The 12,887-nt window shown below is 38.1% G+C and overlaps 1 protein-coding gene and 1 non-coding gene across 8 annotated transcripts in view; one reads left to right on the top strand and one right to left on the bottom strand.

Annotated features, from left to right (window-relative positions):
* Positions 1–12,887, top strand: part of RBPJ (recombination signal binding protein for immunoglobulin kappa J region) — a 241,798-nt gene that overhangs the window by 160,234 nt on the left and 68,677 nt on the right. Inside the window, exon 2 of one of the 7 annotated variants that reach the window (XM_006072628.4) lies at positions 8,926–9,108. The exons of the other annotated variants lie outside the window; for them this stretch is intronic. Within the exon in view, the coding sequence (XP_006072690.1) occupies positions 9,092–9,108 (17 nt within the window). The 5' untranslated portion in view covers positions 8,926–9,091. The remainder of the gene's footprint in view (positions 1–8,925; positions 9,109–12,887) is intronic. 7 annotated transcript variants of the gene reach the window in all.
* Positions 2,075–2,178, bottom strand: LOC112586334. Its single transcript, XR_003110794.1, has one exon. It is a non-coding gene; the product is annotated as a U6 spliceosomal RNA (small nuclear RNA).

The raw sequence follows: 12,887 nt of genomic DNA, 5'->3' as shown, positions 1-12,887 counted from the left end.
CCTAAACTGAAACTCTGAACCCATTAATTAACTCTGTTCCCCCTTACCCTGAGCCCTTGGTAACTACCATTCTGCTTTCTGTCTCTAAATTCGACTGCTCTACGTACCTCATGTGAGTGGAGTCATACAGTATTCTCCTTTTGTGACTGGCTTATTTCACTTAACATGAGGTCTTCAAGGTTCATCCATGTTGTAGCATGTGTCAGAATTTCCTGCCTTTTTAAGGTAGAATAGTGTTTAATTGTATGCATGTACTACCACATTTTAAAAATCCATCCATCTCCTGGTAGACATTTGGGTTGTGTTTGAGTTTTTTGTTTGTTGGGTTTTGGTGGGAGGAATCTTGGGTTTTTTGTTTGTTTGTTATTGAAAAGTGGATACGGTAAAATTGAATTTGATAGAACTATGCAACGCTCTACACTCCTGTAGAGACCCACTGTTTGAAAATAGTGTTTGCTGCCACAGGGATGATTTTACTTTTTACAACTCAAATATATTATGGCTGTTGGAAAAATGACTTAAAATGCTTATCCTACTAGTGGTAGACACCACGGTGGTCAAAGGTATAATATAATGTTAGACTGGATATAGATGACTTGAGGTTTTAAATATAATCATTGGATAATTGTGACAATTAGTAAAATGTACAAAATTATGTGCACTCTGAAGTGCCCAAAACAGAGATGGTGTTGTAATACATGTCCTAGTATTACATGATTGACTTAAGAACTGTTTGAAGAATTTAAACTATTAGATAGGTGAAATAAAACAGCCCCTGCATCTGATGAAATAACTTGGTTGATAAATGTAACCTAAAATAGGGAGGAGTTACAACCTGTCCAACCAGTCCATTCTAAAGAGATCAGTCCTGGGTGTTCTTTGGAAGGACTGATGCTAAAGCTGAAACTCCAATACTTTGACCACCTCATGCAAAGAGTTGACTCACTGAAAAAGACTCTGATGCTGGGAGGGATTGGGGGCAGGAGGAGAAGGGGACGACAGAGGATGAGATGGCTGGATGGCATCACTGACTCGATGGACGTGAGTCTGAGTGAACTCCGGGAGTTGGTGATGGACAGGGAGGCCTGGCGTGCTGCAGTTCATGGGGTTGCAAAGAGTTGCACACTACTGAGCGACTGAACTGAACTGAATTGTTCAAGTGTCTAAAATCTTGATACTTTGTGGCAGTAATTTTCTAATTGAAGTTAAAATGAGAGTGAGGTGAGAATATCACAGAACTATCAAGAATATCAAGTGTATCACAGAGGTTCCTTTATCTTTTTATACCTTTCTCCCTAGAAAACACATACTTCCCAGATTCTCTGCAGTTCTTTTCTGTTTAGCAAAGTTGTAGTTCTAGGCCTATAGCCTGAAAATGTGACTTCTATTAATACATTTCAACACAATTCCATCTCAGAAACATGTATCACGTTTTAGAACTCTTTAATACATGATTTTCTTTCATGTTCCTTTCCTATTAAAATATATACCCAAACAGATTGCTGCACATCAAACTTTTATAACATTTGGCATTAGGAAATGGAAGAGCATGAAGAGAATACAAAATGTAGGTGAAGCATGGTGATGGAAAATTAAAGAAATAGACGAAAAGAAGTCCTTAGAGACTTTCAAACTAGTTCTTTCTAGGATGGCTGAAGTAATAGGACCATCCTTTAGCTTTAATAACTTCCTTCAGCCTCATGAGCTACTGGAAGGTAGTTGGTAATTTAAATGAGATGCTTAGTGTCAAGTGGAAAGCACTTCATATATGTTGTCTGTTAAATTTCCTTCTAATCTGTGGGATTGAGACTGAGAAGCCTTTTGGTGACTGGTGATCATCAGATAATAGGCTCCTGTTCTTAGCTGAGATTGCCTTTATTATTTTAACCTCTGCAATGCTTGGACTGTCTCTAAGTTAGTCTGTATAAGTAGAGATTTTCTTAAATATGTTTACCACATTGTTGTTTATTTAACATTGACAGATATAGATGGCAAGAAGATGCATAATTAAAATACTAATATTACTAGAACATTTGTTTAATAAATAATACATTTACTCTCATTTTTGGCTTTTTAAAATATAGAGTGCTTCATGAATTTGTGTGTCATCCTTGCCCAGGGGCCATGCTAATCTCTGTATCATTCCAGTGTTAGTATGTGTGCTGCCAATGTGAGCACCATTTACCTCATTTTTAAAAAATTCAAACTGCAACCAAGAACTAAATAGACTAACCTGACTCATCATATCACCTTACTCTACAGAAAGTTCTGATAAACTGTAGTAAACTCTGTTAGAATATCTGAGCATGTCCAATTTATTATCTCTAAACTGAACTACCAAAACCGCCTTCTTTTTCCCTAATGTATTTTGTCTCTCAGTTTTATTGAGATATAACTGACATATAGCTTATATAAGTTTACGGTATGCAGTATAATGATAACTTACATCACCGAAAGTTTGGTAAACAACCACAGTCTCATACAGATACAAAATTAAGAAATGAAACCCCCCTCATCTTCTCCTTAGGTTTTCCTCATTTCATGAAGTAACTCCATCCTTTGGGTCACTTAGGCTAGAAACCTTGGAGTCGCCATTGTCCTAGACCTCTTTGCTTCATCGCCATGATCCACAGTATCATCAGATGTGGTTGGTTTTGTCTTTAAAATATGTCTGGAGGTTCTGAAACTTCAAACAGCTTCTATCCTGTGTGAGGCTTTGTCATCTTTAACCTACATAGTCCCATAGCCTCTTAACTAGTTTCTTCTGCTTCTTCCCTTACGCCTTTTCTCTTTCTCTGCTCCGCAGCCAAGTTCACGCTGACCTTCCTCTCTTCAGATCTTCATCTTCTTTGACTCAAAATTTGGGGTAAAAAGCTCAAGACCTTCCTGATGTTCCCTACAACATGTACATGCACACCCCGACCTGTACTCACACAAACTCCCATAACCTCTTGTCTCCTAATAACCTTCTCTTGAAATCTGTTCCTCGCCGAAACACTCCTGCTTTGGGGCCCTTGGACCTCCCTTTGCAGGAGATCTTCTTCCTTGCACCACCTCCTTCAGATCTTTGCTCAGATATTACCTCATTGAGGGCTTATTTAAAATTGTATACCTCACCCCCTGTCTCCCTTATCCTTTCCTTCTGTTTCTGTCCATAGTGTTGGCCACTATCTAACATTCTAATTATCAGTACATTGTAAACTGCTGCCAAGGATTTTGGTCTTGATTTATACACAGAGATATTCTCAGTACTTTGAAAAGGGGTGGCACATTGTAAATGTTAAAATATTTGTTGAATTAATGAATTTATCAAGAGAAAGGAAAATGCTTGAAGGCATGAATTAGAGCCACAGATTGGATCATCATTCACGTAATTGAAATAAACATAAAAGTGTGAAAAATTTAAAACAAACATAAGTATTTCTTGAACATTAAATAAAAAATTTATAGGAAAATGTTTTGACTTTAGAATTGCAACATTAGCAGTAACTGATTATCAGATTGTGCCTTCAAAGTCAGTAATGTTTATGCTTTACTCTAATGGGCAGTGATCTAGGTACTTTCACATTTAAGCAGCATTTAAGCATTATTATTGCAGTTTTATTCTGTTATTATCTACAGAGAAGTTGTGATTGGTCAGAAATTACCCTTCCAGTGAGTTACTAACCTATGTCTCTTCACTGCCAAGTCCAGAACTTGATCAGCACATTCTTTTATACTCATGACCACACAGTTTTTCAAGCCACCAAAATTTACATTTTATTTTAAACAAAAAGAGACCTAAGCAAGTAAACTGAAGGAGAAACAAAATGATATGGAGAAACTCAGTTCACTCATAACCATTTTTGTAAGTATATACCTTAAAGAAAGTAGAGGTAAATTTGGTTCAGCCTCTTTAGTGTTTCTTCCTTAGTTTCCTCTCATATCCTAGAAGGGAAAGAAACATCTGCTGATGGCTGTATCTGCTTGTTTTGAGTAAATGTCTAGTAGTTTTCATGACCTGATTTACTGTATTACTACTTTTCCTGCCTAATGTCCTTTACTCAGCACTTGAACAGTGTGCCTTCCATCTCCCTGTTCATTTTCCCCACCCTCCTAGCTTAGACAGGTAGCACCTTGCTAACACTAATCTATTTGAAAAGGACAGTTGTGTGTGTGTATGTATGCATGTGTGTGTTTATATTTAAATTATATTTGTCCATACTGTGCCATCTAGATTTCTAGCAAAAAATTCAACCATATTCCAGTTGACCCCTGGGTGTTTGTCACTTTAAGAGCAGCAGCAGCAGCAGGCGCTTAGCTAGTTTTTAATGATGTTGCTGAAAATTAGGATATACATATTGAGAAAAGGCTTCCCCATTTGGGAACTCCTCAGAAGTAAAATTAGCTGAATGTTGCATCTTCCAGAATTGCTAGATCTCAAATGTCTTTTAGTTAGTGGGTCTCACTGATCTTGAGTTTAACCTCTTAGCTATAGGTGCTTGAAGTCCCCTGGCCTCCAGTGTTTAATTGGAAAAGGAGTTACAGTTTTACTATCAAGATGGGAATTGGAACAGTTTATCATTCTTGGAAGGATTCTTTGAAAGTTGCTCAGACCAGATTTAGCTTTAGAATTGAAACCTTTATTAGCACTGGCATAAAGGAGCTTAAAACTTAAATACCTAAATACATGATTTTCATACTTGAGATAAGAGCAGTGGTTACTTTGCTGTCATTATTTAACAGGACTGTTTCTGAGTACTTGATTGACAACTCATTTAAAATTAAAGTTCTGTAAAACACATTCCCCAAATTATGGTATCTAATTAAAAACACATTGCATCATGAACTCAGTATTTAGAACTTTTCTTCTTAAAAACTTCTTATGTATAATTGCCTGTGAGAATTTATGTAAAAGCACTAACTTAGCTCAGCATGTAGTATGTCATCTATTGTAAGCACTGAAAACATTAAGAAGTTTTTTAACTTGTCGAGATCTCACCTATTTCACCTCCCCTTTATTCTTTTCCTGTTAAATATCATGTGATGTTAAATTCTGTTTTGCCCACTACTACTGCAGTTTGTGGATATGGAAGGGTGGGGCAAAGGTCCAGAGATCTGAAACACCATGGTGTGTTCTGAGAAGTGTACACATGTCCAGTGTGGCTAGAACAAATGTCTGGAGGGGACCGGAAACTGGATCAGGGAGAAGCTGTTGCATATGTACAATTAAACCAAACCCAGCACCTTTTTTCTTTCATACTTCTTAATATAGTGTTCTTCCTCAACAAAACTCCGTTTCTTTCTTTTTTTTTTAATCTTCAAATTTTAATTCGATTTATTTATTTGGCTGTGTTGGCTCTTAGTTGTAGCTCATGGGCTTAGTTGTTCCTCGGCATATGTAATCTTAGTTCTCCGACCAGGGATTGAACCCATGTCCCCTGCATTGCAAGGTGGATTCTTAACCACTGGACCACCCAGGGAAGTCCCCAAACTCAAGTTTCTTCTAAAATAAGTCTACCTAGGTATATTTTAAAAGCTGGCAAGTTTCTGTAATACCTTTTGATGATCTTTTAAAAGTTTTCTGTTGAGATTTCTGGTGGTTTGAGAGTAATAAAATTTGGGATGCTGTAAAACAGTATGTGACAGGTAAAGTCTTTGGAGTATTTTTTTAGCTTTTATTTTATATTGGAGTATAGTTGATTTACATTATTGTGCTAGTTTCGGATGTACAGCAGAATGTTTTGGTTATACATACACAGTGCGTATGCTCAGTTGTGTTCGACTCTTTGGGACCCTATGGACAGTAGCTTGCTGGGCTCCTCTGTTCATGGGATTTTCCCAGGCAAGAATACTGGAGTGGGTTGCCATTTCCTTCTCCAGGGGATCTTACCAGCCCAGGGATGGAACCTGGGTCTCCTGCGTCTCCTGCATTAAAGGTAGATTCTTTACACTGAGCCATCGGGGAAGCCCCATATACATGTACATGTAGCTGTTTTTCAGATTCTTTAGCCATTTAGGTTATTGAAGAGTATTGAATAGAGTTTCTTGTGCTATAAATAGGTCCTGTTTTCTGTATAGATAAATTAACTGATATTTGACTGAATATCCTCAGCTAGTACATTATTTGCTCATCATGAGGCTAAGACTGGGAGCAGTCCATGGGGAAACATGACAGTACAGCTTCTTAAGGGAAATAAATTTCATGCTTATTTTTGTTTTGTCAACCAAAAGTTATAACTACTACGATTTACAAGTCAGCTTTAAAAGATCTTTCGTGTGCATGAGTTCATGAACAACCTGGATCTCATTTGTAGGAATCAAATGAACTTTCTGACTTGAAGAATTAAATATGATTCTAATCCTTCTTAGTGGCTTTAGTGAATGTGCATATACTCTCTTGTTAAATTATAGATAAAAAATGTATTTATATACACTGCCTACATTTTGATTAAGATGCATTTATAAAATTAGATTATTGTTATATCAGCCAGGTTGAAGAATAAAGCTTCAGTGTTGGACTTGATTTTTTCTGGTTGCTTCTGGGAGATAGATTAGCATAGCAACATGAGTGTGGGTTTTAGAGTTGGACACATGAGAGGGGATATTAGACCAATCACTTTGAGTCTTTGATGCATTATGTTGAATAAATTAGTGCTCAAATCTCCAGGAGCCTCAGTCTGTAAAAGAGGCCACTAGTCAGTCTTAGATCAGGATGAAATAAAATACCATTAGGTTCCTAGCATGAGGCTTCTTAGGTGTTGCTACTGGTAAAGAACCTGCCTTCCAATGCAGGAGATATGAGATGCAGCTTCAATCCCTGGGTTGGGAAGATCCCCCGGAGGAGGGCATGACAAACCCACTCCAGTGTTCTTATCTGGTGAATCCCAGGGCAAAGAAGCCTGGCAGGTTACGGTACGTAGAGTGGCCCAGAGTGAGATGTAAATAAAGTGACTTAGCACATGCACACACACAAGTCCCTCGCTTAGTTCCTGGCGTATTATCAACAGGGTTGGCCCCAGTACCACGTCTTTTCTCCAGTAATATTTACGACAACATTGTGTAGAAAAAGTGTTGCAATTCCAGCTGGAGGGTCTAGATCTAAGTCCTAGTTCTTTTCTCATATTGTGTGTTTTCTTGGGTCAATCATTTGACCACAGAGTGTCAGTTTTCTCCCCAATAAAATGAGATTATGAAAAATGAGGTAATGAGTAACCATTGGGCTTTTGTTCTTTATTCTCTAATGTATTTAAAGCCTGCCTTAGTTCTCAATGGTTCACATTATTCTTCCTGTGTAAGAGAGGAATTGCACTTCAGGAACATTAACCTGATAGTTACATATAGGATATGTTTATTTGGAGGGACAGAGTGTAGGATACAATGTGGATTTCCTTCCAGGAGGTTGTAACACATACAGAGGCTTTGAAAGGTTTTAAGCTAGAGGAGGGAAATGATCAGTTTAAAAGATGACTGTGGCTGCAGTGATTCAGTGCACCAGGTCCCTTGTTTCTGTTGTTCAGTATTATTTTCCCACCTGCCCTGGTAGAATTCTTTTCTGTATTCAATTATGCTACTATTCCTAGCTTTCCGAAGAGTTACCTGTATTTTGTAATCTGTATTCCCTACAACCTGCAATAAATCTAAATCTCAGGAATATGTAGTTTTTCTGAGATTCGTCTGTTGAATCTACCCTTTTAAGCAGGAGATAATTTCCGTTTTTCCTTAGAATGTGCTTTTTAGCTCTAGCTGGGAAACTTTTGTCATCTTCCATTCCTTGTCTGTTAACCTTTATACAAGCTGTTCCACAAACCCAGAGTATAGCAAACCTCTCCCAGCTACTCTCTTTCCTTGGAAGCTCTTTTTATGACTTGCTTTTATTAAAAGTTTCCTGATCAGTCATCCTAAAGCAATGTTAATTGCTTTATGACATAAATGTGTGTATTACTTCTTTTACTTCGTTTGTGTACCTTGAGTGTTCATTCTTCTTACAACTATAGAGTGCCAAGCTTGAAGCAAAAGTAGAGTGAATTTTTAGTTTTAAAATATGGTACATAGACTTCTTACTGTATCATTTAAATAATGAAGTGTTTTTAATGTCTTCATGTGTAAGAAAGGTGGAGTGGGGTGAAGAGGAAGGAGGAATCAGGTAACCTGCCAAGGCAATCACAGAAGCACTAAAACCTGATAGTTAGCCGTTGATCTATTCGTTTGTCTGCATGCTTTTCATAGAAGTAAACTTTAGAAACAGAAACTTTTTACACGTTATGACTTCCATGGAATTAAAATGATTCAGTAATATTAGCATCAGGAAGGGGTGTTATTTGAGGGCATTCCTGTTGTGTCTATTAACGAATTCCATTTTATGCAGGTGTGTTGTAATTTCCAGCTCTTCTTCTACATAGAGTAGTTGGTCAGAGGAGAACCTGGCATCTACCAAGTATTCCAGACCTGTCTTTTAGGTTGTTTCAATTCCTTGAGAAGAAAACTGAAGAATCAGTTGGGGCAAAGAGATTTGTGGGCTTTGGATAGATCCCAGTAAAGCAAGCTAGTGGTAAAGAACCTTCCTGCCAATGCAGGAAACGTAAGAGACGTGGTGGGTTCAATCCCAGAGTCAGGAAGATCACCTGGAAAGGGCATGGCAGCCCACTCCAGTATTCTTGCCTGGAGAATCCCATGGACAGGAGCCTGGTGGGCTACAGCCCATAGGGTCGCAGAAAGTCGAACACGACTGAAGCGAAAGTACTCATGCATGCAGGAAAGCAAGGGCTGTCGCTGGCCACTAAGCAGGTACTCTTCCGCATTCCCATGAGGGTCATATTAAAAGTGACAGTTACGTAGCAGGAGCAGCAGCCGGTTTGCTTTTTAGTCGTGGCGGCAGTTCACACAGTGCAGTAGTGGCTTAACATACCAACACTTAAGTCCTTTTTTTGTTTGTTTGTTTTTAAGTCATTGAAATTATGAAACTGTCATTCAGATGGAAGCATTATAGTTCTTCGGAAACATTTTGATCTCAAAAGGAAAGGAGAATGATACAGATATACTGGCTGAGGTGTTTTGAGGTGCATCGAAGTGTTCCAGCCTGTGGCTTACCTTAACATGTTCTTGAAGTACCATGGCGTGGATTAAAAGGTATGCTTTAGAAATCTTCCAGTGATCCCCCAAGGTCATGGGTAGAACAAACACTAATGATTCTGTATTTAACTTACATGTATTTAAAATATTTTAATACTTGGATTGCAGATGTGGTTATGGATTTATGGCAAAAGTCTTTTTTGTTTATTAAAAAAAACTATATATCCCAAGCTTATTGAATGAGTCCCCTCTCCCCCCCTTTTGAGATACGGTTATAGGAGACGCTGGAGTAGACCTTTTCTGCTAAATTTTAATAGTAATCGGTTATAATTTCTTTCATGAATAGTTCGGGGATTATTCACGTTAGTCTGTAATTATCTTTATGGTTTACATCATAGGCTAGTTTCTCTGCAGTGCTGTTATTTCATTGTAGCCTGAACAGGAAATAATTGAATACAGTTCTTCAGTTAGGGTATTAATTTGACCAAACAAAATAATTTTTACGTAGACCATTTATAGTTTGTGCTGTTTTTGTCTTTTACAAAAAACTTTTACTGAGAGGAAAATGAGTGATGCTTCATTAGTAGTGTGATTGTTCTCTGTTCACCACCCTAAGTACACAGTTAATCCTTCACGTGCGTGAGGTATGTAGTCCCACTGTTACTTGTGATTGCTAATAGTGGTAATTCTAGGCTTCGTGTTACCCTCTTAATCGTCAAAAATCTTTAGGGTTTTTATATTCATAACATTTTATTTGAGTGATGTAGTCAAAACCATTTCTTAATTATTTGAAACCTTGGAAACCTCCTAATTGTGTACTAAGTGCTTGCTACTAAATGTTTTCTTTAAGATGTGGAAGTGGATCCACCCAGGGAGAAGGCTGAATTCATTTATGTTACGTTGGGTTCAAAATTCTTTATCTTTTAGGTAATGAAGGAAAATATGTTGGGAAAATAGAAGTTTAAATCATGGATATATAAGTGTAATAGAAATACAGTGGAACAGCCTGTAATTTTTATCATTTAGGCTACCTTATGTTGAGAACCTTTTGATGTGTCAGCAGTTAAATTATCAGTGGAATTTAGTTGTTAAATCTAAGACAAAACTACTTTTTATTAAATTCTAGCCTATAATGACAGTGAATCAAATTTCAAGGTGAAGTCAACTGTTGATTAATTCAACAGGTGTTTTATGTCCAATATGGCAGTATCTACTCCTTCGAAAAAGATCTTTTCTGACATAATGGGTTGGAGATGGTATTGATACGTTGTCTACAAAATATATTTCTCTGTAATACTTGCCACTTGAGCTTAAAAAAGTCTCCTTTTAGATGTACTTGGGCATCTGTCTGTTTCTTTTTAACGCCACAGAGGATTCTTGATGCACAGCCAGAGCTGGGTACTCCTTTTCTTTTGGAAGAGCTTACACCTTAGTGGTTAAGAGCTTAGATTCTGCAGCTAGCCAACCTGCGTTTCAGATCTGGCACTACTTTGTTGTTTTGACAGGTTGTAAGAATGACTTGGAAAACATATAAATTTATGTATTAAAAATACCATACCATAAGTATATACTTATATAATTTACATATTGTATTATGTGTATATACACACATATACATACCTTAACACACACCACTTATATAGATAAATTATACATGCATTAGTGCGGGATTGAGCATGCGAGAAGCCAGTGTTAGAATAACGGGTGATGATTATGAAATGCTGTATCAGGAACTCCTTTGTGTGGGGGTGTAATGCTGTCACATTTTTTCTTTTCCTGAATCTTACACCTTCTTGTATGGTCTTCCTGGAGTTAAATAAACAGTCACTCTTTGACTACTGTTTTCAGTTCTTTGAGCTTTTTCTCATCAGTGAAAGAAGGTGGCCACTAGAGACTGGTAATTTATCTGTGGTTCTCTTATCCTGCTAGGTTGATTTGTGTGTTCTCTGAAGCTGTGTTTTTCAAATTGCAGGTTTCCACCTATTCATTAGTGGGTCAAGAACTCAATTTAGTGGGTTATGATCAGCATTAAGACATGTAATAGAAAAGAAAATCAGCGCAGTGAATGTAGAAAGGAGTATTTTGAAACAAACTTGTTTCGTTTTTTTAAGCTGAAATAAACAAGATAGGCACATTTATGTGTATGTTGATTGGATCGTTTTAGTTCCACTAAGTGTATGCTTCCCATAGTAATAGATGTCCCTCAGAAGTGGTATTGGTTTTATATTGTTTTGCCTTGCTGAGAAAAAGTGACCAGGATAGGTTCCAGTCTGTGGCTCCTAGCGATATGTGAGTGAAGTTTAGTATAGGAGACTGCCTGAGGAGTAGGAAGAAAAGGGAAACATAGTAGCCACAGCATTGGGCAGCATTAACTACGCCTGTTTTATCAAGTAATCTAGTATACTGTCCCTTAGCATGTATTCTGGTGTTAATCAACTCTTAAATCAGTAGTTTTCAAACTGCCAATGGCGGCCCATTTTGTAATCAATTTAATAAGTTGCTGTTCTTCTCGCCTGCCCCCCCAACAAATTAAATGAACCAGAAAAGAACAGAAAAGGAAATGTCATGAGTGTATCACGTGATATAGTTGTGTAAAAACTCATTTCAAGGGTACGTATGTGTACTGTATTGCAGACCTAAGTTTTAGTAATGATCAACTGGGAAACAGTATGAAACTCCGTCTTATAAATCTGTATTGTCAAACTAATCTCAGCCAGAGAAGACTTCAGATATTTAAAACAGTATTATTAGCTCAGTAGTTTTATCTCTGACAGTCAGAGCAGATCAGATCAGTAGCTCAGTCATGTCCGACCCTATGAATCACAGCACGCCAGGCCTCCCTGTCCATCACCAACTCCCGGAGTTCACTCAGACTCACGTCCATCGAGTCAGTGATGCCATCCAGCCATCTCATCCTCTGGCGTCCCCTTCTCCTCCTGCCCCCAATCCCTCTCAGCATCAGAGTCTTTTTCAGTGAGTCAACTCTTCGCATGAGGTGGCCAAAGTACTGGAGTTTCAGCTTTAGCATCATTCCTTCCAAAGAGATCCCAGGGCTGATCTCCTTCAGAATGGACTGATTGGATCTCCTTGCAGTCCAAGGGACTCTCAAAAGTCTTCTCCAACACCACAGTTCAAAAGCATCAATTCTTTGACGCTCAGCCTTCTTCACAGTCCAACTCTCACATCCATACATGACCACAGGAAAAACCATAGCCTTGACTAGACGAACCTTTGTTGGCAAAGTAATGTCTCTGCTTTTGAATATGCTGTCTAGGTTGGTCATAACTTTCCTTCCAAGGAGTAAGCGTCTTTTAATTTCATGGCTGCAGTCACCATCTGCAGTGATTTTGGAGCCCAGAAAAATAAAGTCTGACACTGTTTCCACTATTTCCCCATCTATTTCCCATGAAGTGATGGGACCGGATGCCATGATCTTCGCTTTCTGAATGTTGAGCTTTAAGCCAACTTTTTCACTCTCCTCTTTCACTTTCATCAAGAGGCTCTTTAGTTCTTCTTCACTTTCTGCCATAAGGGTGGTGTCATCTGCATATCTGAGGTTATTGATATTTCTCCTGGCAATCTTGATTCCAGCTTGTGCTTCCTCCAGCCCAGCGTTTCTCATGATGTACTCTGCATATAAGTTAAATAAGCAGGGTGACAATATACAGCCTTGACGTACTCCTTTCCCAATTTGAAACCTGTTGTTTCATGTGCAGTTCTATCCTTTCTTTCCGGGTACAGTTGAATCCTTTCTATTATTGTTTCCCCAAGCACCCCACCCCCAGACCCCCACCCAACCTTGTCTTTTCTCAGACTCCCTACTTACACCAGTGGCG

The sequence above is a fragment of the Bubalus bubalis genome, chromosome 7 (assembly GCF_019923935.1).
Source record: "Bubalus bubalis isolate 160015118507 breed Murrah chromosome 7, NDDB_SH_1, whole genome shotgun sequence".
In the NCBI taxonomy this organism is placed as follows: Eukaryota; Metazoa; Chordata; class Mammalia; order Artiodactyla; family Bovidae; genus Bubalus; species Bubalus bubalis.
This window is presented reverse-complemented; position numbering and strand designations above follow the sequence as displayed.